Source organism: Alligator sinensis, unplaced genomic scaffold (assembly GCF_000455745.1).
Source record: "Alligator sinensis unplaced genomic scaffold, ASM45574v1 scaffold494_1, whole genome shotgun sequence".
Classification (NCBI taxonomy): Eukaryota; Metazoa; Chordata; order Crocodylia; family Alligatoridae; genus Alligator; species Alligator sinensis.
The window spans coordinates 274,824-302,799 of NW_005842805.1; the positions used below are offsets into that span (position 1 = coordinate 274,824).

Here is a 27,976-nt window from a genome sequence, read left to right on the forward strand (position 1 = left end):
CTTCACACACAAAAGACATGCCTACCCACATAGGAATCATAGAAAATTAGGATTGGAAGATGTAACAGAGCACAGGGTGAGCTCTGTTACTTGCAGGGGCCTGAGAAGCAGCAAGGCAGCCTGCAGCTGGCTGCAAACCCAGTTGGGCACAATTGCCTGATTGGGAACAGGGCCCAGTTGCACCCTGTAAGAACAGGGGCTCTGAACAGCAAAGCTGGCACCAATTTGCTGCTAGCAGCCAGTAGAACAACAACCCAGCTGGGGCTGCTGCTTGTGACACCTTAGAGGTAAGGGCAGGAGTTATGGGGATGACTGGAGGCTCCTGGTCCTGGGGCATAACCTAAAACTACACCCTGATGGGGTTGGATGGTGTAGTGGGGATGCTTGTGGCAGGGAAGCTTCCAGGAAATGCTACACCTGCGGCCTCCCCAGTGAAGGGTGAGTATGGGGTGACAGAAAGCCTCAGCCCCTGCTGCTTTGTGGGTGACCCTGTGGATGGGAAAGGCTATGGGAGCACACCCTGAAGGACAGAGCAAGAGCCCAGGCTCATGGTGAGTTCTGAGGCAGGGTGCTAGGTCAGGAAAGAACCTGGTGCAGCACCCAGACTCACTGTTAGCTCTGAGGTTGCAAACAGGAGCCAGGAGTAAGGCTCCAGGGGGGTAGGGCCCTGAGCCTTTGGGGAGCTATACAAGAAGCTTCTGAGGTGAACTGATTAGGGATTATTGAAGCCCAGGATAGAGCAAGGGATACGCTTGAGGATACTGAGAACCCTGTGTAGGGGGAGGCTTGGAGCCCAGGATTACTGGGATGGGGACTTGGAGCCTTAAATTGTGCCGGGAGCTGTGAGTGGAACCAGGTTGAGAGCCTAAGGGACAGTAAAGGGCTGGGAGCCCAAGTGATTGAGTGGCCGGGGTTTAGGCCAGACAAGCAGGCCAGATGCTAGGCCAAACAGACCAAGGCTGGGTGTGAGGCCACAGGTGTCATCTGTGAGGCATGGGACATAATGCAGGGGTGGTCAGAGCTGTGTGTATCAGCCCTTAGCATCAGGGCAAGTAAATAGGCAGCTTCCCATGTTTTTAAGATCTATCAATCATTATCATCAAGGCGTGGCAGAAGAGGTAGGTGGGTGGTTTGCCCAGACAAAAGTGAGTGGTCCTATGTTTGGACCAGCCCTGGCATGCCCACTTGTTACAGAAGAGACCTCAGGTCATCTAGCCCAACCCCCTGCTCAAAGCAGGACCATCCTCAACTAGATCATCCCAGCCAAGGCTTTGTCTAGGTAGGTCTTAAAAACCTCCAAGGATGGAGAGTCCACAACCTGTCCGGGTACCTGTTCCAGTGTTTTACTACCCTCCTAGTAAGATTTTTTTTCCCAATATCTAGCTTAAACTTCCCCTGCTGCAGCTTGAGACCATTGCTCCTTGTTCTGTCACCACTGAGATCAGTTTAATTCCATCCTCTTTGGAACCACCCTTAAGGTAGTTGAAGGCTTCTATTAAATCCCCTCTCAGTCTTCTCCTCTTCACCCTAAATAAACCCAGTTCCCTCAGCCTCTCCTGAATAGAGGGAAATAATCACTTCCCTTGATTTTCTGGCAACACGTCTATCACTGCGGGATTGGATTTGACTTAACAACATAAAGCATTGGGCTTGACTTAACAGACTAGCAATGCTACTAAGCATTCATAATGTTACTCAAGATTTTACTGCCAGCATTTATCACCAGTCTCCTGTGTGGTTTCTTCTGTGTAACTTACAAGCCAGCAAAGCTTTTTAATGCCAGGTTGTTTCCTCATGTAAATTTCCATACTAGTCTACATTGTCTCCTTCCAGCATCCTTCATGTAACATAATTTTTAGATGTTCTTTAGAAGAAAATTGTGAAATATATATATGTGCTTATCTTTGTCTAGTTAGCTATCCTTTATATGATTGTTAATTGCTTGTGAATGGGTCTATTGGGAAGGAAAAGGTTTATTTGCTCAAGTATAATATAATATGCCATCATAAATGGGTAATATGAATAGAAATGTAGGCTTCATCTGACATGCTGGATAAGGGCAGCAGTGTGTGGCTTGTCGTCTTTCTGGAGTTCTGTTGCTAGAATATTTCACTGCATAAATCTGTTAAATGCAATTCAGTGCAAGACCTGAAGGGCTGAATTTGATCTCATAGTATCCTTGAATGTTACCAAGTTAAAGGGATTGGTCCATAACTTTGAGTTAAAGACAAAAATATTTGGGTTCCATGTTGTTCTCTTGATCAATAAGGACATTTTAGGTCCAAATACTCAAAAGGACTATATACAACGATGTGCAGGATGGAACTGGTTGCATAAAATATATTTCTATGCAAAACAGGAAATTTTGTTGCAGATTTCTCTTTAAGCACACAGTTACTTTTGCATTTATGTGTTTCATTGACACAGCAGGTGCCAGTGTGATTTTAAGGTACACTTTAGGTGGTATGTATAAAACAGGGATTCTCAACCGGGGTGCTGTGTGATCCCTCTAAGGGTACTTTGGAGCATGGGCAGATCTAGGATTTTGAAAAGGGGGTGTGCAGATGTGTAGCACGTCATCACATATAACACAACAAATATTTTTCTCCAGTTAAAGAAAAACTAGAAGCTTCACTAATATGCTAAAGAGTCTAGTGCTACATTATTTACTTTAAGAGCGAAGCAAAAATAAATATATCTATTTTGGAATGTGCAATAATTTCTTAGTTTATATGTGAAGTTTAAAAAACAAAGTAGGGAAAAAGATATGTTTACATTTAGTTCTGTAGTCATCATAGTTACATGTACATCTCTTATTCAGATTTAAAAAATGAAATCTAATCTTCTTGAGTGTTTTGACAGTGCCTCCAATACTTCAGTTGGAGGCGCAACCAATGGATGGTGTGAGGGGGCAGTCATGACCCATAGGTTGGGTAGGGGTAGCAGGTGTGACCCAAAGGTGGGGTGGGGGGGCCATGCATAACCTGTGGGTGGGGTATGGAGAGGTTCCCCCCCAGCAAAATTACACCCCCATCCCTCCCACCCCTCCCCAGGAATTATTTGCTTGTCTCTGGCAGCGGTGAACACTGATAAAAGCCTCTGCACCCAGACTAGCTTGTGGGATCGATGTTGAGCACTGGGCTGAAGGGGGATCAAGGGGCCAGGGGGTGCAAAATATAGAACAGTGTAGGAGAACAAGAGAATGAAAAGAGGTCTGGGGCATTGGCCCAAGGCTAGGGCCAATGGCCAGGTTTTCCCAGCCCCAGGGATGTGCAGATGTGGACAGAAGTTCCATGCATCAGTTTGACCTAAATTGAATAAGTCTGATACTACATAGATCCAGGTTTATCTTAAAATGAGTTCTGCAATTTTTAAACTGGTTTATGTGCATGGAACTTCTGTTTTGTTACAGGTTTAGACTGATTGCCAGTCACTGAGAATGGGTCTGAAAGTGTAAGGTTGGCATGTGCTAAGTTTAAACCAGGTGGAGATTTTTAACCCGACTTAACCTCACAATTTTTTGTACTTATTCTGTAAAGGAGAGAGGGGATTATTAACACATGGAGTGGAGATTAGCAGGAATCAGGTAGATTATAATGAATCACATTAAGTCAATTAGCTCCCTCAGTTTTGCCTGAATAGAAAGGCTATCATTTCTCCCAGGCAGTTGGTTTCAAAGTTTGGGTGGAGTAAGAATCCACCTCCACCTCAATTGTACCCTCCTTGATCCTCCTGCTTCAGGGTGTCGTATAATATTAGTACAGTTAGGTGTGCAAACCCTTATGCAAGATTCACAAGGTAAACCCCAAGCGTTCAAATAGTAATCCATTCTAATATAATGAAGGGCTTAGTCTATCTGTCTGTCTGTCTGTAACACTCTTGGAGCACTCTGGTTACTGAAACAAACGGAGCACCGCTGGCCTCACCCTCCCCACACTCCTACCCTGCTCCTTGGAGGTGGTGGCGATGAGGGGGACGGAGGGAATGGCAAGTCAAGCTTACCACCTCCCCCCACCCTGCTCCTGGGAGGCAGCAGCAGGACGGGGTGGGGGCAGTTACGGTTAGGGTTAGCAAGCTTCCTTCCCCACCTGCCCCCCTGCCCTGTCATTCTTGACGGACAGTTCACTAGTAGTATCATAAACATTCTGGACCATTGTAGTCTTTGTGTGTTCTTTGCTGAGTATCATAGATTAGAATCCAAGAGAAAGCTAAAAGCTGGCATTTTCTGAGGGGCATCTTGAGTCTAATTAGGTTGACAACCACTGATGTAGAAAATAGTGTCCCTTGAGCATACAGCAAGTGTAATCATGTCCTGTGTTGTGCACAATTCTAAAAGCAGAATTTAAATCTTTCAGGGAATACCCCATATTCCTCTTTACTTTAGGACAAAATATTCTGGGCCACAATTTCAAACACAAGGCTTTGCTTTGCATCCACCCCTTTGTAAATCCATGTAATTTTTTGTGTCCAGAGTTGTTTGCAGGCATAATTTACCTTTTAGATTTCTGAATACTTTCAGAGTTCCATAAATACATATAAGTGTGATCCTTACAGAGCCTGCAAATGATCCCAGTTAAGGCAGGGCTAAAATTTAGTTATACATCATTTAGGCATATAAAACCGTTCAATGCTGTATTTGCCTCTTGTCTCAAACTAAGGTGTTTTGTAGTCTCAATCACTAACAGTTTTGAAATGATGACATTTCTTTCCACACCTGGAACCTTGAATGAGGAACCTCATTTGAGCATTGAACAACATCATGTCTTCTGGAAAGTAAGGGACTCCAATGGGAGCTTAACTTGAGAAACTGTCTGTAACAGTCAAAAAGCAGCATAATTAGGAGGAGGATGACAGTAGCATAGGATTTTTACTTTATTTCAGCTTCACTCCATAATGTGGGCTTTGCTCCTTCCATGTTTTTATCTGCTCTGTAACCATTAGCCATGATTATTACATTGAAAAGAACATAATTAACAGCTGGATGCAAAACAAGTATAGTAAATTACTACAAAATCAGATCATGAGCTTCCCTGACTTTTCTTGTGCAGTGCTATATTTGTTTTGTTTTGTGAGTTTGAATAAGATAGTTGTTGTACATTGAATTCTTTTTTCTGGACTGTCTCATGAGAATGGTCTGTGTGGTGTTGCTGCCAGATGAGTGTCTAAATAGAACACTTGTGAAACAGAATAGTCTTCAGCTTTGTTGTACAAAACACCTGCTTCCAGATTGTGTGAATTTCTCTCCAAGGCATTGTCAAAAGCCAGATGCTGAACTGAAATATGTCAGAGTTTGAAGAGTAAAAAGAGAAAAAAACCCAACCAGAATCCCAAATCAAGATTAGCACTTGTCTGAGACTTAGGGCAAGAGGCACATTTAGGTCCTATTTATTTGATGGAAATGGTTACATACATTTGACACGCAAGAGACTGTGGGCAATAAAAAGAAAGTGGGATTAGATCAAGTGGAATGGCTTCTCTGACTCTGAAGATCAGAGTTTTCTTCTGATGTTTGATATCTTTGTCATTCAGGTAGTTAGTTGGTATGTGCTATATGTCTTTGTCATGCTGCCATAGATGCTTAGGGGGTTTTATGTCCATGCAGCATGAGTGATTTTGTCTCTAGAAGTTGTCCTTTACCTTACATCAATTCTCAACCCATTGGAACATGCAGGGCCCAATGGCTTTTCTCCTCTCAGAAGGGGAAGTGAGGACAAGCCAGAATTATCATGCTTGTGTTACTCCCTTCCATCTCCCACTGGTTACCATTGGTGTTGGCCATGAAAGAACTGATCAAAAGTGCTTTGCCAGATATAATTGGCTTCTGAGCCATCTTTTCCATGCACAGGTGGGGAATTTCGTGGTCCAATCAATCCAAACTAAGTGGTATCTAGCATGGACACTAAGGATTTTCAGGGTTATTGCATGCAATCACTACGCATCACTTCTTAACACTAAAATGAAATCTTAATTAAAGCTGTAGACTCAATATTCTAGACTATTTTTTCTTTGAGTAGGTGGATGATGGAGAGGCTTCATAATTCAATCTGACATAATATGGGAGACAGAGGCACTGTTACTACATCCTGTACTACATACTGGTGGTTCACCAAGTGAATGATCTTTTCTCAGGTCATAAGTATGAAGAATGTCGCCTTATCAGTTAGTGAAAATATGATTTTTGAAGGACCGATGGGCTCTACAGAATCTCATTGATTTCCCCCTGCCCCAATAACTTTTTTTGCATGTATGCTCATGCAGTTCATTATCACAAGAAGATCTCAGACTGGATTGCCACACACTAACAGAGTCTAATCACACTAAAACATATTCCTCTACTCCTGGAAGATTTTAGGGGCAGAAGCAGCTATGCCAGCACTTAGGGTGATATTCACTCCCATAGAGATGACAAAAAATCAGGTGACCCTTTAATCTCTCCAAATCAAATTGGAACCCTTCGAATGGATTTGGAGAGATTCAGAAAGATTTGGGTATTCGGACATAGAGACAGCATTAAATGTTTTTTCTACATACCTCTAGGTAGCAGGGGCTTGTGAGTTCTGTGATGATGGGGCACATGGAGCGTCCCACAGGAGCACGGAGGGCTGCACAGCACGCTCATCAGCAACCCCGGAAGTGAACCATAAGCACTTCTGGTCCACTTCCAGGTCCGTCGGGGAGTGCGCTGGGGGGTCTGTGATGATGGGGCACATGGAGCGTCCCACAGGAGCACGGAGGGCTGCACAGCACGCTCATCAGCAACCCCGGAAGTGAACCATAAGCACTTCTGGTCCACTTCCAGGTCCGTCGGGGAGTGCGCTGGGGGGGACCCTCATGCCTCCCAGCTTGGCAACGGGTACCTTCTGGGTCGGTGGGGGCACCCGGTTTCCACCTGTGACCAATTGCCAAGTCGGGGAGGTGCAGGGGGGGCCCCCAGCACACTCCCCAGCGATTCTGGTAGTGGACCGGAATTACTTCCAGTCGACTTCTGGGTTCACCACTGAGCATGTGGAGGGCACCCCCCAACTCCTGTGGGATGCTCCATGTGCCCCAGCATTGCAGCAATCGCAAGCTGTACTTGGTACCTCCAGGTATGTAGAAAAAACTTTTAAGGCTGTGTCTATGTCCAAATCGCTGATTCTCTGAATCAGCATCGAATCTTCAAATTCAGATTCAGCCGAATCAAATCAACAAATCGAATCACTGTCTCTGATTCGGACCCAAACTGAATCGAATAGGGCCCGCTTCGCACACCCCTATTATCCATACCCAGCATCATAAAGTGTTTGAAAAGGATGTTTCTCTCCAGTACCTAGTATTGATCCTCTTGCCCATGAAAACCATTCCCTTATGGTTCAGTGGTGGAGGATAACCATAATTGAGGAAAAATAATTTTGGGTCAACTTCACACCATTTCTTTAAACCTTGAATTAATCAGAATGTTTATTTTGGATTGAATGATGCATTTTTGTTTCTAGTATTTTTTTCTAGAACTATCTCTATGGAGATATGGAGTGAAGTGCCATCAGCATGTTGCTGATGCCCAGCTCTAAATTTCTCATCTGACCTGGGCACTGCAGTCTCTATTTTCTCCCACAGCCTGGCTGCAGTTAGGGATTAGATGTGGATGAACCACTTGAAGCCAGAGAAGGAAGAGATCATGATGGTGGGCAGTTTGCAAGATCTGAGGGGTGGGTGGGAAGAATTTAGACACTTGTCATTGATGGGCTTCAGCTTCTCCTTTCCATTCAGGTTTGCATCCTTGGGTTGCTGCTGGATCCCCTGCTGCACCTGGATTTCCACGTGGTGGCAGTGGCTAGGACTGCCTTTCACTAACTCCATCTAGTTAGAAGGCTGTGACCCATTCTTTCAGATTCAGATCTGGCTCCCATCATTCATGCCTTTGTAACCTGAAGGCTAGGCTACTATTATGGGCTGCATGCCTTTTGATGATTGTTCAGAAGATGCAGCTGGTAAAGAACACAGTAGCCTGCTTTCTGACAGGGGTGGGTCACCAGGAGCATATGACTCTGGTGCATCAGAGTCTGCACTGGCTCCCGAAAGCTTTCTGGGCAAAATTCAAGATGTGGGTTTTGACCTATATGGCTCTTAATGGCTTGGGCCCTATGTACCTAAGTGAGCCCCTTCTCTTTTATGTCCTACTGCAATCCTAAAGAGAGAAAATCTCCTGTAAAGTATGATCAATTCACCAAGTTTACTTGGCAAAAATACATGAAAGGTTGTTTTCAGTAGTCACCTGTCAGCTCTGGAACAACCACCTACTTGAGGCCCACCACAGCCTAAGCCACATCTTCCAGAAGTGCTGTAAACCCTTGCTATTTTGATAAGCATTTAGCAAACAAAGAAAGCTAAGCTCAGGTATTGTTTATCAGGGTTTTGCTATATAATTTATTTTAATTCTCTTTTGGCATTTATAAATAGTTTTTCTAGTTCTGTTCTCTAATTCACTTGTTCTATGTTATTTTGTTGTCTTCTATAAGCTGCCCTGAGCCTTCATTGAGAAAGGTGATATATAAATAAATAAATATATACATTTAAACAAAGAAAATTTGGAAACCAGCAACATTTGCAAATCCATGATTCTGCTGTTGCTGTTTCCCTCTCCTCCTCATATACTTGACTAGCTAAGACAGTCTTCCAGAGAATGGAAGCTCTCAGATTCCCTGGTTTCATGATTTGAAACAGGGGTTTGAACCAAAATCCTTTACTTCCCAGAAAAAAAAAGTACTTTACAGAGCAATCCAGAATAGGTCTCTCTCTCCTTTGGATGAAATTACTAAATAGTCTTTGGGCCAAAAAGTGGCAAAGTGAGAATGACTGCCATGGTTGGAGTGGGAAATATTTGCCCATTTTGATCTAAATTTTCAAATAATCAGTAGACACGGGTGTTAATTTCTGTTGAATAATTATAATTATTGAATCATTGAATAATTATTTGCCAACAAATTCACATATTTCTAACCATCATCCCATTTGGCCTACATAGTTCTATATTGTGACTTCTCCTAACACATTTCTCTCTTTGCCTTATTGTTGTCCATGTCTATAGTTACTTAAATTCATTGTTCAAATGCATTTCACTGTATAAATGTAACATTTAATTAGGACAAAAAAGCACATTTCTGTGACAGTGTTCAACCTTGGATAACCCAAGGTGTTCTACAAATATTGGAGGTAAAACTGGTATCTCTTCTCAGTTTCATCAGAGTATGTCTGGAATAACTGTGATAAATTTATGAAGTAAATTATCCAAATCTTGTCCACAAAGCAGCAGTGATGTTTAGCTGTTACTACAGAAAAGAACTAGTAACTGCATACAATGTGGAGACTGCATCGGAGGCATTTTTTCCATATGAAATATTCTAAATTCAACATCAGTTTTGTTTTCTCCTTTTCTGCTGGAACTGGTGCAATTCTAATTGTGCCTTCCATTATCTCCCTTCCTCTCTCCTCTTTTTCCAGTGTCTATCAGCTTGTTGTCAAAGAAGAGAGGCTGCAGAAAGCACGGAGGGCTGCAGACATCATTGAGTGCTTCTCTGTCCCAGTGAGCTACAAGAATGCTTCCAGCCTTGACTCACCCCATTACTTTGCAGCTGAGCTGAAACCCATCAACCTGCCAGTCACTCAACCCTTCACAGTGGGTGACAACAAAACCTACAATGGATATTGGAATGCTCCACTCTCACCACTGAAAAGCTACAGCATCTACTTCCAGGCTCTTAGCAAAGCAAATGGAGTAAGTACAGAAAGAACTGAAGCTGGCTTGAAGTAAATGGCCAACTTCCATCCCTCTGCCTCCTACAAATACACATTTTTCCCCCTAGAAAGGTTAAAGAAAATGAAGCATGTCACTACTGTTCCATGCTCAGCCTCTGGCTCTTTGTTGCACTAAGAACCTCAAAACAACCTCATCGCTGAAGATATATTTTGCCAAACAACAAAAATTGGTGATATTTTGCTGCAGTATGATCGATCCTCCAGTGGCACATTCTTTTTGAACGTTAGAGAAGGGTTTTAAAAGGGGATAGTGATAGTACTCCCCAATTATCTTCACTTACAAACATTTGCCATGTCTGCAAATTAGATTACGGAACATAAGAGCTACAAAAAACTATTAAGTAGGACAACCACTAATCTTGTATCTGGCCATATTTTAATTTAGCACTTATGTTTGAGATTTTCCTTTGAAGCAATATTGAAGTAATGCTGGCCTTTCAATGAGAGTTGAATGTATAGCAATTTTGAGCTATTTTGAAAAATCCCAGATTATCTCCAGAAATGTTAACATTTTAATGTGAGACATGGTTTGAAATGGAGACCACATGGATAAAGAATCATTGCTGACTGTTCTTGTTAGCAAGTGCTACACCTGCCATGATGACATATTGCTCTTATCAGAGGAACAAAATAGAAACTAGATGGCATTTCTGTTTTTCCTACTTATACTGCTTAGTGTGTGTTTTAGTACGTTTCCCAGCACTCAACCCCATCTCTTTTTATTTTAATAAATACATTGTCTCTAAAACATCAATTTCGTTTTGTTTTCCCACAGATTTGTGCTCACAGGTGAGCTGACTGAGTCATTCCATTTCAGGTGACCCACACAGTGTCAGCCCCTTCACACACAAAAGACATGCCTACCCACATAGGAATCATAGAAAATTAGGATTGGAAGATGTAACAGAGCACAGGGTGAGCTCTGTTACTTGCAGGGGCCTGAGAAGCAGCAAGGCAGCCTGCAGCTGGCTGCAAACCCAGTTGGGCACAATTGCCTGATTGGGAACAGGGCCCAGTTGCACCCTGTAAGAACAGGGGCTCTGAACAGCAAAGCTGGCACCAATTTGCTGCTAGCAGCCAGTAGAACAACAACCCAGCTGGGGCTGCTGCTTGTGACACCTTAGAGGTAAGGGCAGGAGTTATGGGGATGACTGGAGGCTCCTGGTCCTGGGGCATAACCTAAAACTACACCCTGATGGGGTTGGATGGTGTAGTGGGGATGCTTGTGGCAGGGAAGCTTCCAGGAAATGCTACACCTGCGGCCTCCCCAGTGAAGGGTGAGTATGGGGTGACAGAAAGCCTCAGCCCCTGCTGCTTTGTGGGTGACCCTGTGGATGGGAAAGGCTATGGGAGCACACCCTGAAGGACAGAGCAAGAGCCCAGGCTCATGGTGAGTTCTGAGGCAGGGTGCTAGGTCAGGAAAGAACCTGGTGCAGCACCCAGACTCACTGTTAGCTCTGAGGTTGCAAACAGGAGCCAGGAGTAAGGCTCCAGGGGGGTAGGGCCCTGAGCCTTTGGGGAGCTATACAAGAAGCTTCTGAGGTGAACTGATTAGGGATTATTGAAGCCCAGGATAGAGCAAGGGATACGCTTGAGGATACTGAGAACCCTGTGTAGGGGGAGGCTTGGAGCCCAGGATTACTGGGATGGGGACTTGGAGCCTTAAATTGTGCCGGGAGCTGTGAGTGGAACCAGGTTGAGAGCCTAAGGGACAGTAAAGGGCTGGGAGCCCAAGTGATTGAGTGGCCGGGGTTTAGGCCAGACAAGCAGGCCAGATGCTAGGCCAAACAGACCAAGGCTGGGTGTGAGGCCACAGGTGTCATCTGTGAGGCATGGGACATAATGCAGGGGTGGTCAGAGCTGTGTGTATCAGCCCTTAGCATCAGGGCAAGTAAATAGGCAGCTTCCCATGTTTTTAAGATCTATCAATCATTATCATCAAGGCGTGGCAGAAGAGGTAGGTGGGTGGTTTGCCCAGACAAAAGTGAGTGGTCCTATGTTTGGACCAGCCCTGGCATGCCCACTTGTTACAGAAGAGACCTCAGGTCATCTAGCCCAACCCCCTGCTCAAAGCAGGACCATCCTCAACTAGATCATCCCAGCCAAGGCTTTGTCTAGGTAGGTCTTAAAAACCTCCAAGGATGGAGAGTCCACAACCTGTCCGGGTACCTGTTCCAGTGTTTTACTACCCTCCTAGTAAGATTTTTTTTCCCAATATCTAGCTTAAACTTCCCCTGCTGCAGCTTGAGACCATTGCTCCTTGTTCTGTCACCACTGAGATCAGTTTAATTCCATCCTCTTTGGAACCACCCTTAAGGTAGTTGAAGGCTTCTATTAAATCCCCTCTCAGTCTTCTCCTCTTCACCCTAAATAAACCCAGTTCCCTCAGCCTCTCCTGAATAGAGGGAAATAATCACTTCCCTTGATTTTCTGGCAACACGTCTATCACTGCGGGATTGGATTTGACTTAACAACATAAAGCATTGGGCTTGACTTAACAGACTAGCAATGCTACTAAGCATTCATAATGTTACTCAAGATTTTACTGCCAGCATTTATCACCAGTCTCCTGTGTGGTTTCTTCTGTGTAACTTACAAGCCAGCAAAGCTTTTTAATGCCAGGTTGTTTCCTCATGTAAATTTCCATACTAGTCTACATTGTCTCCTTCCAGCATCCTTCATGTAACATAATTTTTAGATGTTCTTTAGAAGAAAATTGTGAAATATATATATGTGCTTATCTTTGTCTAGTTAGCTATCCTTTATATGATTGTTAATTGCTTGTGAATGGGTCTATTGGGAAGGAAAAGGTTTATTTGCTCAAGTATAATATAATATGCCATCATAAATGGGTAATATGAATAGAAATGTAGGCTTCATCTGACATGCTGGATAAGGGCAGCAGTGTGTGGCTTGTCGTCTTTCTGGAGTTCTGTTGCTAGAATATTTCACTGCATAAATCTGTTAAATGCAATTCAGTGCAAGACCTGAAGGGCTGAATTTGATCTCATAGTATCCTTGAATGTTACCAAGTTAAAGGGATTGGTCCATAACTTTGAGTTAAAGACAAAAATATTTGGGTTCCATGTTGTTCTCTTGATCAATAAGGACATTTTAGGTCCAAATACTCAAAAGGACTATATACAACGATGTGCAGGATGGAACTGGTTGCATAAAATATATTTCTATGCAAAACAGGAAATTTTGTTGCAGATTTCTCTTTAAGCACACAGTTACTTTTGCATTTATGTGTTTCATTGACACAGCAGGTGCCAGTGTGATTTTAAGGTACACTTTAGGTGGTATGTATAAAACAGGGATTCTCAACCGGGGTGCTGTGTGATCCCTCTAAGGGTACTTTGGAGCATGGGCAGATCTAGGATTTTGAAAAGGGGGTGTGCAGATGTGTAGCACGTCATCACATATAACACAACAAATATTTTTCTCCAGTTAAAGAAAAACTAGAAGCTTCACTAATATGCTAAAGAGTCTAGTGCTACATTATTTACTTTAAGAGCGAAGCAAAAATAAATATATCTATTTTGGAATGTGCAATAATTTCTTAGTTTATATGTGAAGTTTAAAAAACAAAGTAGGGAAAAAGATATGTTTACATTTAGTTCTGTAGTCATCATAGTTACATGTACATCTCTTATTCAGATTTAAAAAATGAAATCTAATCTTCTTGAGTGTTTTGACAGTGCCTCCAATACTTCAGTTGGAGGCGCAACCAATGGATGGTGTGAGGGGGCAGTCATGACCCATAGGTTGGGTAGGGGTAGCAGGTGTGACCCAAAGGTGGGGTGGGGGGGCCATGCATAACCTGTGGGTGGGGTATGGAGAGGTTCCCCCCCAGCAAAATTACACCCCCATCCCTCCCACCCCTCCCCAGGAATTATTTGCTTGTCTCTGGCAGCGGTGAACACTGATAAAAGCCTCTGCACCCAGACTAGCTTGTGGGATCGATGTTGAGCACTGGGCTGAAGGGGGATCAAGGGGCCAGGGGGTGCAAAATATAGAACAGTGTAGGAGAACAAGAGAATGAAAAGAGGTCTGGGGCATTGGCCCAAGGCTAGGGCCAATGGCCAGGTTTTCCCAGCCCCAGGGATGTGCAGATGTGGACAGAAGTTCCATGCATCAGTTTGACCTAAATTGAATAAGTCTGATACTACATAGATCCAGGTTTATCTTAAAATGAGTTCTGCAATTTTTAAACTGGTTTATGTGCATGGAACTTCTGTTTTGTTACAGGTTTAGACTGATTGCCAGTCACTGAGAATGGGTCTGAAAGTGTAAGGTTGGCATGTGCTAAGTTTAAACCAGGTGGAGATTTTTAACCCGACTTAACCTCACAATTTTTTGTACTTATTCTGTAAAGGAGAGAGGGGATTATTAACACATGGAGTGGAGATTAGCAGGAATCAGGTAGATTATAATGAATCACATTAAGTCAATTAGCTCCCTCAGTTTTGCCTGAATAGAAAGGCTATCATTTCTCCCAGGCAGTTGGTTTCAAAGTTTGGGTGGAGTAAGAATCCACCTCCACCTCAATTGTACCCTCCTTGATCCTCCTGCTTCAGGGTGTCGTATAATATTAGTACAGTTAGGTGTGCAAACCCTTATGCAAGATTCACAAGGTAAACCCCAAGCGTTCAAATAGTAATCCATTCTAATATAATGAAGGGCTTAGTCTATCTGTCTGTCTGTCTGTAACACTCTTGGAGCACTCTGGTTACTGAAACAAACGGAGCACCGCTGGCCTCACCCTCCCCACACTCCTACCCTGCTCCTTGGAGGTGGTGGCGATGAGGGGGACGGAGGGAATGGCAAGTCAAGCTTACCACCTCCCCCCACCCTGCTCCTGGGAGGCAGCAGCAGGACGGGGTGGGGGCAGTTACGGTTAGGGTTAGCAAGCTTCCTTCCCCACCTGCCCCCCTGCCCTGTCATTCTTGACGGACAGTTCACTAGTAGTATCATAAACATTCTGGACCATTGTAGTCTTTGTGTGTTCTTTGCTGAGTATCATAGATTAGAATCCAAGAGAAAGCTAAAAGCTGGCATTTTCTGAGGGGCATCTTGAGTCTAATTAGGTTGACAACCACTGATGTAGAAAATAGTGTCCCTTGAGCATACAGCAAGTGTAATCATGTCCTGTGTTGTGCACAATTCTAAAAGCAGAATTTAAATCTTTCAGGGAATACCCCATATTCCTCTTTACTTTAGGACAAAATATTCTGGGCCACAATTTCAAACACAAGGCTTTGCTTTGCATCCACCCCTTTGTAAATCCATGTAATTTTTTGTGTCCAGAGTTGTTTGCAGGCATAATTTACCTTTTAGATTTCTGAATACTTTCAGAGTTCCATAAATACATATAAGTGTGATCCTTACAGAGCCTGCAAATGATCCCAGTTAAGGCAGGGCTAAAATTTAGTTATACATCATTTAGGCATATAAAACCGTTCAATGCTGTATTTGCCTCTTGTCTCAAACTAAGGTGTTTTGTAGTCTCAATCACTAACAGTTTTGAAATGATGACATTTCTTTCCACACCTGGAACCTTGAATGAGGAACCTCATTTGAGCATTGAACAACATCATGTCTTCTGGAAAGTAAGGGACTCCAATGGGAGCTTAACTTGAGAAACTGTCTGTAACAGTCAAAAAGCAGCATAATTAGGAGGAGGATGACAGTAGCATAGGATTTTTACTTTATTTCAGCTTCACTCCATAATGTGGGCTTTGCTCCTTCCATGTTTTTATCTGCTCTGTAACCATTAGCCATGATTATTACATTGAAAAGAACATAATTAACAGCTGGATGCAAAACAAGTATAGTAAATTACTACAAAATCAGATCATGAGCTTCCCTGACTTTTCTTGTGCAGTGCTATATTTGTTTTGTTTTGTGAGTTTGAATAAGATAGTTGTTGTACATTGAATTCTTTTTTCTGGACTGTCTCATGAGAATGGTCTGTGTGGTGTTGCTGCCAGATGAGTGTCTAAATAGAACACTTGTGAAACAGAATAGTCTTCAGCTTTGTTGTACAAAACACCTGCTTCCAGATTGTGTGAATTTCTCTCCAAGGCATTGTCAAAAGCCAGATGCTGAACTGAAATATGTCAGAGTTTGAAGAGTAAAAAGAGAAAAAAACCCAACCAGAATCCCAAATCAAGATTAGCACTTGTCTGAGACTTAGGGCAAGAGGCACATTTAGGTCCTATTTATTTGATGGAAATGGTTACATACATTTGACACGCAAGAGACTGTGGGCAATAAAAAGAAAGTGGGATTAGATCAAGTGGAATGGCTTCTCTGACTCTGAAGATCAGAGTTTTCTTCTGATGTTTGATATCTTTGTCATTCAGGTAGTTAGTTGGTATGTGCTATATGTCTTTGTCATGCTGCCATAGATGCTTAGGGGGTTTTATGTCCATGCAGCATGAGTGATTTTGTCTCTAGAAGTTGTCCTTTACCTTACATCAATTCTCAACCCATTGGAACATGCAGGGCCCAATGGCTTTTCTCCTCTCAGAAGGGGAAGTGAGGACAAGCCAGAATTATCATGCTTGTGTTACTCCCTTCCATCTCCCACTGGTTACCATTGGTGTTGGCCATGAAAGAACTGATCAAAAGTGCTTTGCCAGATATAATTGGCTTCTGAGCCATCTTTTCCATGCACAGGTGGGGAATTTCGTGGTCCAATCAATCCAAACTAAGTGGTATCTAGCATGGACACTAAGGATTTTCAGGGTTATTGCATGCAATCACTACGCATCACTTCTTAACACTAAAATGAAATCTTAATTAAAGCTGTAGACTCAATATTCTAGACTATTTTTTCTTTGAGTAGGTGGATGATGGAGAGGCTTCATAATTCAATCTGACATAATATGGGAGACAGAGGCACTGTTACTACATCCTGTACTACATACTGGTGGTTCACCAAGTGAATGATCTTTTCTCAGGTCATAAGTATGAAGAATGTCGCCTTATCAGTTAGTGAAAATATGATTTTTGAAGGACCGATGGGCTCTACAGAATCTCATTGATTTCCCCCTGCCCCAATAACTTTTTTTGCATGTATGCTCATGCAGTTCATTATCACAAGAAGATCTCAGACTGGATTGCCACACACTAACAGAGTCTAATCACACTAAAACATATTCCTCTACTCCTGGAAGATTTTAGGGGCAGAAGCAGCTATGCCAGCACTTAGGGTGATATTCACTCCCATAGAGATGACAAAAAGTCAATGGAACACTTAAATCCTGCCTTTGCATTATTTTGAGAATATAAATTGCATTTAGGCCTGATATAGCTCTTTTGCTCAGGGTTGAATTTCACCCTTAAAGAGCTCTACAAACAAATAAATAATTTCATGTGGGATATTCTAATATAATAAAGGGCTTAGGCCATCTGTCTGCCTGTCCATAATGCTCTTGGAGCACTCTGATTGATTACTGAAACAACTAATCAGAGTGCTCCAAGAGCATTCTGGACAGGAGGCGGTGGCAGTAGTGGTGCACTGCCATGACAGCGGGGATGGAGGAGACAGAGCGGGGGGCAAGGCCAGTGCTGCTAGCCTCACCCCTCCTCCCCTCCCTGGATTTGGCGGTGACAGAGCGGATGGAGCAGGGGCCACCTACCACCCTGCTCTCCCCACTTCCCCCCCCCCCCCAGCCCTGCTCCCTAGAGGCAATGGCAACAGAGTGGACAGAGCAGGGGGGCGAGGCCACTCACCAACCTGCTGGCCTCATCTGCCCCCTTGGCCCTGCTCCCTGGAGGCAGCGGCAACAAAGCGGATAGAGCAAGGGGGTGAGGCCACCCGCCACCCTGCTGGCCTTGCCCCCTGGAGGAGGTGGTGGTGGTGTGGGGTGATGGAGGGAATAGTGGGTCAAGCTTCCCCTCCTCCACTCCTGGGAGGTGGTGGCAGTGGTGGGTGGCAAGTGGCAGTGCTCCATCCCATCCCCCCCTTCCCCCCCCACCCATCATTTCTGATGGGCAATTGGTTAGTTACTGTATAAAAGGGCTTGCTTAACTTGGAATAGTTGAATCAGAACTGATGTGGCCCTGCATTAATGTGTGTCTGTGGAACTTTCAGTATAAGATTCTGTACAATAACATGCACTTCTTGCAATCCCTGTGCACAGTTCTTATGTTGTGCCCTGAACACTGCTGTAGTATTTGTGGAGACTGATTTGCAACCATAATGAGTCCTTGTTTTCACATGTGGCTGACTTTCTTGGATGTTTGGGGCTGAATGTTTCTTCTGTGGCTCTCTGTATAAGGACCTTTATATTAGGTTAGGCAAAACCTTTTAAACTGTCTTCAAGGTATGAGAGAGTTGGCAGCAAATACACATTTGTGAATAAATTAAGTATTTAACTTAACTTTATTAAAGGAAATAAGAAAAGAGTGATACCAAAAAAGGATTAAAAAAGGGAAGCAGAAGTTTGATTTCATTTATAGCCCTTGTTGTACAAGTATTTGCAAGAGCAGGGCATAACATTAATTTACACAAATGACTGATTCAGTTTTCATGTTATAATTAAGCATGTGGGTAAAACTCTCAAAGATTGGGGCCCAAATTTGTAAAGAAAGTGGGTGGAAAGGGTAAATGATTTCTGAGGATGCTCAATTACTATTTATTAGAATTTTAACAATCTAATGAAGCTCTGCCTATTTAATAGGCTCGGGAGCTGGCAACAATTTGTTCTCTCTGAGAGAAATGGTAGAAATATGTACTGAAGTAGAGCAGAATAGAGAATAGTTCTAATATTAGAAGAAGAAAAATATGTGGATATAAAAATATGCTGGTTGAAGATGTGCCCCTATTTTTGTCTTCAGTCTGTACATTCTAAGCTGTTATTTTGAGAGGGATAAAAAAAAACAAAACCCATCAGTTTGCCCTTTTCTGTTGCAAAGATGCAGTTGTCAGATTAAACATATGTCCTGCTGCCCTGATAACCCCTTTCTGCAGAAAGCTGTCCCTGTCCAAACATTAGCAGCAGATGAGAGCAGAGCTTGCCTCTTCATCATCCAGGGGCACTTCAGGGAGATGTGAACTTAAAAACCTAAGTGGAACCATTTACAAGATAATAGTTAGTCGGGTCAATTTTCTTCCCCTGAAAGAGGAAGGGAAGGGAATGGGTGCAGAGAAAGATTGACAAGGAAGCTGAATGCAAAAAAAAGGTATTAATATCCATGATCACAGTTAACACAAAAAAACTAGAAAATTCACAACAGAATTAACTCAGTGCAGTTGCACATATTTTTTTTTAGGATTTCCTAATCTTGAGTTTCTGGTTAATATATGTGTATTTTAGTGTATTACTGCATGCATTATAAAATATCCATAATAAAACAGAGTCAAATTAACACTGCTGCTGGAACCTTGATGTGATAGGGTGGGGACCCCAGGGCTGGGTTTCACATCAGCCCACCCACCTGTCTAGTGCAGTCTGTCCTGTCTCTCCTGCCACAACTTGATGTAATAACTTGATACAATAAGTGGGATGATGCCCATAACTGCCCCAGTGACAGGGGGGCACCATCCATGGCTCCGTACCTCCCCTACACCATGCCTCATGCCTCACAGATGGCATCCAGAATTGCATTTGGCTTGTCCTGAGCCCTCCTCTCTGCAGACTACAGACCCTCAGCCCGTAGGGCTCAGGTGTCCAGAGATGTGCTTGCCTCCCCATCTCCTCTCTAAGTGACCCACCAGATGGTGGGGGATGGGAATAAGGCACCCTTACCTGCCTTTCACCAGGGAGGTAACTGGCCTGGAATTTCTTGGGGACTTCCTCACCACAAGGAGTACCACCAGGCCACTCTTCCCCGGCAGGGTGCAATTTCCAGTCATGACCAGGACCAGGAGCCTCCTGCCATCCCCATAGCTCCTGCCTTTACTTCCAAAGTGTTTCTGAGCAGCCAGTCAGACACACAGGTGTTATCTTTCAGGTTTCCAGCCTGAGCTAAAATGGAGCCTGCTCAGCACTCTCCTCCAATCACAGAGCCCTCACAGGGTCATGTGACCACCTCATCAGAGCTGATCTGTACCTGCTGCCACTCAAAGCCCTTAAAGTGGCAGATGCCAAAGGTGCTCTGCCACACTTGACTTAGGCATTATGGGGAACTTTAACCTTCTGGCTGTGTAGCGTTTTGTAATTAGCATAATCAAACTGTACTTTAGATAAAAAATTCAAGTCTCCTATCTGAGGGTGTTAAAGATTTTTTTAAATATTAATTAAGCATCACAACATGTCTGTTAGATTATGAAATAAATTAACTGATTATCTAAGTGGCTCCAGAACATATTCAAACTTTAGGGGATTCACCGTTTGAAAAAATACCTTATTTTTTTTAAATACAGTTTTTCCTATGTAGTCACTTTTATTGTGAATTGTAAGCCACTTAGGTAACTGGGCTTTGCCTGTATTAGTTAGTCCCACCTAGCATGGGCTAAACTGAAACACAGGGGACTACAGTGATTTCTCCATGGTTATACTAAAAGTTTTGGTAAAAGACAAATAGAGGCAGAAAATGGTAGGGTTTTTAAAGGATAGTTTTAATTCCCCCCCCCCAGAGGAAAGACTTTGATCAACTGAAAATTTTCTCTGGGGAAAAGTGATCAACGTGATCAAAGAAAACATCAAAACTCTGGTTTTTTATTAATAGAACCTAAGACACCATTTTTGACTTGCCCTAATCAGCAAGGAACCGAGTTTTCCATTTGCTGAGGAAAAACATGGATTTTCTCTGCTGAAGGAGAAAAAAACAGATTTTATCCTTTAAAGGAGAAAAATTGAGAAAAAATTGGGTTTCCCTTTGTAGGCTGGCTGAGTTCCAGCCCGCAAGGGGCTGCTTGGGGTTGGGGGAGCAGGACACAGGGAGCAGTAGGGCACCCCGTGCCTGGCATACATGTACATGGCATACATGTACATGGCAGCCAGTCAGGGTGTTGGAGAGCAGGTCCCGCAGCTCCCTTCAAGTACAACTATGGGGGTGGGGGGAGAGGGAAGTTGACACAGGGTGACATGGGGGTGGACAAGGGGGCACAGGTGATACGGCAGAGGGTGGGAGGGTGAGGGCAGTGAAAATGAGCCCCCCCTCCCCACCCCAGATTTCTGTGCCCACAGTGGGATATGGGGCTGCAGCCAGGCTGGACCAGCTCTGGGCAGGAGCCCCCTCTACAGCCAGTGGGTAGGACCTGGCACAGGAGGCAGTGCTGTGTTGCCAGGGTCAGCCAAGGTGAGGCCCACCCTGCCCATCCAGGAGCAGCAGGGAGCACAACTCTATGCTACTGCTACTGACACACCTCACGTTGGCACTTGTGACAGCGCAGCACTTCCTCCCACACCAGGTCCCACTCACTGGGCTGCGGAAGTGGCTCCTACCTGGAGCTGCTCTGGCCAGGCTGCAGCCCCACATCCCATGCCCCGCTGTGGTTGCATAAATCTGGGGGGGCACCTGCCCCTGGGGTGCATCACCTGAGCCCACAACTCCCTTTCCCCACGCAACCACCACCTTCCTCACACACTGTGGGGCTGGGGCCTGGGGGCAGCAGGTAGTGGATTGGGAGTGAGATGCCCTAGCAGAGCTGGGGAGGCTGGAGGTCAGGAGTGAGGAGCACTGGCAGGACCAGGGGGCTGGGGGTCAGAGTGAGGGGCATTGGCAGAGGTGGGAGGGGGGCTGTGGCTTGGGAGTGAGGGGCAGAGGCAGGGCACTGACATATCAGGGCTGCTCAGTGCCACAAAGCAGTGGGTGGGGACAACCACAGCCTGACCCACGTCCTGGTGAGTAAAGGGGACAGGGGGGAGCTCTGATTCGCCATGATAAAAAAATCAAATGCCAAAATATATAGATATTTAGAATTTATTTTGTTATAATGATTGAGGCACTGGTAGACTTCCAAACTACTTTAAAGTTGTAAATATATCAATAAAACATTGTGTTCAACTGATACCTATAACTATAGTGGTGTTTCATTTTAATCACAGAAAAGCACAGGTTTTGAGGTCAGAAAATTTGGGATTTTTCAATGGAGAAAACCAGGATCTCTGCTAATCAGGAATTGAGACCAAGTTCTCCATTTTACCCAATAAACTCCATCATCTACGTGAATTGTTCTCCCTGGTGGCTTTTGCACTTCCTTCCATGAAGGAAGTATTTTAAATGCATTTCTGAAGTCCAGATGTCTTGTTCTTGAAGTGATTGATTTCTCTTGCTTTTGGCAGTGCCAAAGCACTGTCTTTTAATAATTGCAGTTGTCTGCATTAAATACAGCAATTAGTAGATGTAAATGCAAATAGAACACACTGTATCCTGTCTTCTTAAATTACTCTGTCAGGAATATGCACATGCTCATTTGAGATCAGTTACGGCATCATTAACAGAATTTTCTTTTTGTTTTCTCACCTATTCTTTTATCAACATTGACTAATTTCTCCAGCCTTCTGTTCCATGTTGCAGCTAACAAGAAGCTATGGAAATAGGAGATTTTCCAAGACCAAATGTGGGATTTTGTATGTTAAAGTGCCTTGCGAATTTTGACCTGCAAAAATGCTACCCTGATGTTTTGCGTGTCATGTCTGTAGATGCCTTTCTGTTGATTGCATTTGCTCAGTTCAGAATTTGCAACAAGATTCCCATTTATTGTGACTTTCAGCATAACATGCTGAGGCTGTTCTCTGATAATAAAGCTGTGTCCTTTTTGCTTCATATATCATCACTGACAGTAAAGGTACTGAGATGGTGCAATAGTTGGCAATTCTAGCTGATGATGCATGAGGTAGAAGTGCATGCAGCTCTCCCTTCTGCAGTTCTATTGGCTCTGCAGTGCTGAGTTGTACACGTTTTGTTTTTTTTTAAGGTCCAGTGAACCAAGTAGAAAGTGACCCATGTTCACAAGGATAAACTGCCGCAGGCCTTCATGGAAGAAAGCATGGATGGGATGGGATGATGTGATAGCCTGTGATAACAAACTTGAAAGCAGGCAACTGGACTAGATGAAACAAGACATCCTCTCTAGTGTTCCATTCCAATGCATTACAAAAAGCCCAGTTGCTTCCAGCACACTCACAATACTATCTGCACCACCCCACTAACTATCATGGGGAGGGATCAATGTCCTGCTTCCACCCATACCACGTGAGCGAGGTGCACATGGAAGGGAGATTGGGGAACTTCCCCCTTGCTTCCCAAAATAGAGAGAATATCGTCATCTCTTGTCTGTTGTGCAAGATGCATATCGGTATCATGCAAACTTTCCATACAGTCTGCCTACACCTATGCCAGGGCCACTGCTGGTCTGTCCAACATAAAGCAGTTCTTCTGTAAGCGCAAAGTCACCCTATAAAAATGTGTGTATCATTGCTGGTGTCAGTTGTTCAGTAGCACAGTTCCACTGTCATTTGCAGTACATACAACATCTGTATTAATGTGGCATTGTTACATGTTGTAATTTGTGCCAGATTCATTACACCTAAGATGTGTGAAAGATCTTGAAAAGACATAAATGTTAAGAAAGCCCAGCAGCAAATTATAGCCTGACAAAGTCACTTTTTTTTTAAACACAGCAACATTTTAGGGTTTGGATAGCATCCGTGTACAGTACAAGCATAATCTGTGCAGATAATTAATATAGAATGAGGAATTCAGGACACTGAAGATAGCAGAAAGGGGCTGGGAAGGCATCTGAGTTTTGGCTTTTAGTAAAGCCAAATTCAGTACTCTAGCTCAGATTTACGCTCTTCTTTTTTCTTCTTGTTTTAATCCAAACTTTCAGAATCTAAGGTGGATCAGATAAAAGGTTTGGGATTTTTCCCAGCTCTGTAATGAATAAACTGAGGTAGTCTGATTTAAGTATACCTTATTTGACAGAACTGGTCATATGGTATGCTGTTTCACACACAAACTGGATATGCAAATAGCCATGTAGAACTCTGTTTGCCATATGTGTATGTAAATACCTAATTTGCAAGAACCACAGCAATGATGCATGAACATTAATGTACAATTGCATGCACTTTTGACTCTGGATTTCTCTGCCTCCTACAAAATAGGTCATTAAACTGGTAAATGCCATTAGTTAAGCAACCACTTATGTGGACAATTTCTGTCACATAGCAGCAGAGGAAAAATTGTGAATGTGTTGTCATTGTAGCTCCCTAACAACTAGAGAAACGTCTGTAAGCAAGTGTGTTAATGTTGTGTATTTAATGGAAAGGAAAGAGTTGGAAGTATTTTCTGAGATGAAGTGGAAGAAAAATGATACTTTAGCTAAAAGATTAATATCTTGCAAATGGACAGTTAACAAAGCACCCTGACATTCTCCTATATTTTGATGTTTTCAGGAGACCAAAATCAACTGTGTTCGACTGGCGACAAAAGGTATGTGAGTTTCTCTCTCCCTGGTTACCAGCATGATGCCAATAAGGTAAAAGCTACCATGATGACACAACGTAATTGCAGTGACCACTAAAAGCTATGGGCCTTTCTTAAAGCAGGTCTGGACTGGCCAGGCCAAAATCCAGTTTCCACAATCACCTTCTATGGCCTCTGCAAGTATTTAAGGCATTGTTGGAACAGACACCCCCCCCCCCCCCCCTTTTTTGCTTTCTTCTTGTTAACTTATTTCCCTCTGCGAGTATTTGCAGTACATAAGTGAAAGAAGATTTATCATAAAGCTGACTTTTCATGGAATTTGAGCACGTAAAAATCCCAACTTTAAACACAGGGTCCAGCTCCAGAGTTTCTGCTTTCACTGGTATGAGCTCAGAATAGATTCAGTAATAGCTGTGAGCAAATGTCAGGTAGCAGGTGAATTGATAAGAATGCACTGGCAATGTATGATTAAGAATAACACTTCTCATCCCTGAATCCCCACTGCAGGGTAGAGCTCTGAGGAACCTTTCATCCCAGTGTCTGGGTTGCTCTTCAGGTTATGAAACTGCTCATAACTTTACTGATGATGCAATAATCAATTCAAGGGTTAATTTGCAAACAGAAGTGGTAAGAAAGCAATTTATTTGCAACAAAAATAGAAGAGTAGTTTGGAACAGACATAGCACCAAGGAGCTATGAAACACCAGTTGACAGCTACCCAATATGAGAAGATTATCAGATCATCAGATTCTTTGGCATGGGACCGGAGGAGTTAAAATGGTCAGTGTAGTACTTCAGGGATCACAGTGGTTTGGATAAGAAGCAGTTCTGTACAACTGCAAGAATTGCATTGGCCAGAGCCTGGTGCTGGAAACAGCTTGTGTCACCATTGTAACCCAAAGACAATAAGCCATTTCTTCCCTCTTTTCCTTTCTTATGTGGCTCCACTTCTCTGTAATGCCCCCATACCATATCATTGCTTTCCTCTTTGGACGTTCCTCATCAAATCATCATCTTAAGTCCTTTATCTGAGTTGCAAACATTTTGTGCATCTCAACTCTCCCCTCCCTCCACCTGAGTTTACCCAAATCCTGAGTTATATGCCCATTTCAGAAACATTGTTTTAGCTTTCTGCTGGTAGAGAGAGGCTCGGATGAGAAAGATGATAGGTATGGATGAGAGAAGTCTGGGTAAAACTAGAATGTACACAAAATTTTGTCCCAAATGTGACTGAAGGGGGATAGTGGTCTCTTCTCAGGGGTGTAAAATTTGATAACTTAATTTTTCAAAAGCTGTAGGAGTTTTGTTTTGTTTTGTTTTTTCTTTCACCTCTAAATCCTATTTCTAGCACTGGGTGTGGAGATGCACTCTGTCTGTCTCTAGGTCTCTAGAGGGACATTGCTTCTGCTTTACATATAGGCAAATGTCTTGTTTCTTTATATTTTGCTTTTGGGTTTTTTTGCTTTTGCTTTGTCTCTAGTGAAATACATTTTTTTGCATATGTGACATTTTCCTTTTTTTCTGGATAAATTCCTACAATATAATTATGAGCAAATGCTCATAAAGCAGGGTGCAAGTATTAAGATACTTCTGGGGTAACTTTTATGCCAACTTATTTGGTATATAGAATCATAGAAAAGTAGGGTTGGAAAGGACCTCAGGAGGTCATCTAGTCCAACCCCTGCTCAAAGTAGAACCAATATGAAGGTACAGTATTCCGTTTTAATTAGGATGCTTGGGGATCAATTGACCAACATTCTCAGTGAAACAACACAACTTAGTTATATTCTACAAATAGCACTTCTAGAGATGGTAGTAGAAAAAGGGTTTTTTACCCAGGTTGTTGAGGAAAGAGCAAAATGTTCCCTTCCTCTGTTTGGAAATCCCTCTTATTTTAAGATATGCCTATATTACGAGGCTGAGTTTTAATCTCCATTCAAGTCAGCAGAGCCATGCCGTTGTACAACCAGGTGTCAGAGAGCTGAGCCTCATACTTCTAAACATGTTTGGCCTATATTTGCTACTTGCAAATGTGGAGATTTATTTGCACAACTACAATACTGTAACTGTAATCAGGGAGAGGGAAGGGGAATTTACCCTGTTAGGACTGGGTCATCTTACTCTATGTATATATTCCCCATATGTCTTCTATTTATATTGATTCATTATACTTCTATTGATGATATCAGCTTTGCAGGGTAAGACAGAATCAGTGAGGTCCCATCTTGTCTTGATTGATACCATCATCAAAGCTACCAGGTAATATGTGACTGCAGTGTCTTTATTAGCAGAGATGTCAAGAAGCAGAAAGAGCAAAGCTTTCAGATTCTGCACTGGCCTTGCAGCACTGGCAGTTGGAAAGTTCCACTTTTTACTTGCACCATAGATTGAGCGTATCTTGGTTTTGGAGTTGACAAAAAAATAAAGCTCCTTTCTGTCTATTAGTTGCTGCTGTTCATTTATACACATTTGATGCCAGGTTAAGTCTGTCAAATTATTCCTGATTTACATTGGTGAAACTGAGATTCAAATTAAGCTAAATTGAAGTATAGGAAGTATTTTCTCGTGAACTGACATATGATCAGGAGCAGTCAATGTGAAGGTGGGAATAATGAAGTGGTAAGATATGACAGGTAGTGTGTTACTGGGTGATTATAGCACATTGTTGGGTGCTTCTATGAAGCACCCAGCCAAAAGCTGAATATCTTGAATTACTTGAGGAGTTCAACTCGCTATTCCATTGTTACTTTTCCAGCAAGAATGAAGGAAGTTTGCTTTTGAAAGTTCACTTCTCAAACAATTGGAAGAATTACGAAATTCTAGTATTTTTATTATTTTCAAGAAGGGAAATTGAGATGCTTCACAGTATGCTGATTTTACCTTATTCCTTTATGATATCATTTAGTTCTCATGTTATCATGAAAGAAAGTGTTCAGGGCCATTGTTTCTTTTCATTTCAATAAACTCAATTCAGGGATTCTGTACTGAGGAATGGAGTGATCTGGAGCACTGACTACCTACAGAGGGGAACTAGCTTGCAAGTAGAGGAGGTCCAGAATATCACCACTTTACTCACATGCTGCTTTCTTCAGTTTGTTCAGGAGTGCAGTCTGCCAAGATGCTAGTTTCACCTTTTGGGGTGAAACTAGCCATTACACAGATGTCCAGAATAATATCACTGCAACTCTATGTCCTAAATGATTTATGTAGTGCAAAAACTTTATGTTAACTCATCGCATTAGGATTTGCTGTTTCAGAGCACCGGTTCTCATGTTGCCAGTAGCAAATTTTCTAAGGCGCAGTGGGTAGAATTCCATTGTGGAAGGCAGCATTCTTATAGTGCATCTGCCAGTATCCCACCTCATGTTAGCAGCACTGGCCAGGGCAAGAGTTTGCCCTTCAAAATAAGGGGATAGAAATTAGGTTCAGACTGGGAATTGTTCTCAGCCTTTGCACTGATAACACTGAAAGTCCATCAGAAAGGTTTATGCTTTTGTCCAGCCTGCTGTACCCCGTTCATGCTTCAGTAATATGTTTTCACCCCATAAACTAACACTATTAGCCTTATGTATGTATGTATTTGCTTTCACTTTGATCAGTCTCAAATTCCTTTCCATTTCCATCCAATACACATACAGGCTCCTCCTTTTTTTTCCCCATAGCAATTAAAAAAAGAAAAGGAAAATTACTTAACTATTAGTCACCTTGGATGCATATCATTAGCACAGTGCACACTTTAAATCCAAGCTTGTAATTAAACCCCAATTTACCAACACTCTGCCACACCGTA

The 27,976-nt window shown here is 42.9% G+C and overlaps 1 protein-coding gene across 1 annotated transcript in view; it reads left to right on the forward strand.

The window, feature by feature from the left end:
- The window catches only part of PTPRT (protein tyrosine phosphatase, receptor type T), a 418,285-nt gene that overhangs the window by 262,337 nt on the left and 127,972 nt on the right, over nucleotides 1-27,976 (forward strand). The window contains exon 8 of the mRNA XM_006035110.3: nucleotides 24,156-24,192. Within this exon, the coding sequence (XP_006035172.2) occupies nucleotides 24,156-24,192 (37 nt within the window). The remainder of the gene's footprint in view (nucleotides 1-24,155; nucleotides 24,193-27,976) is intronic.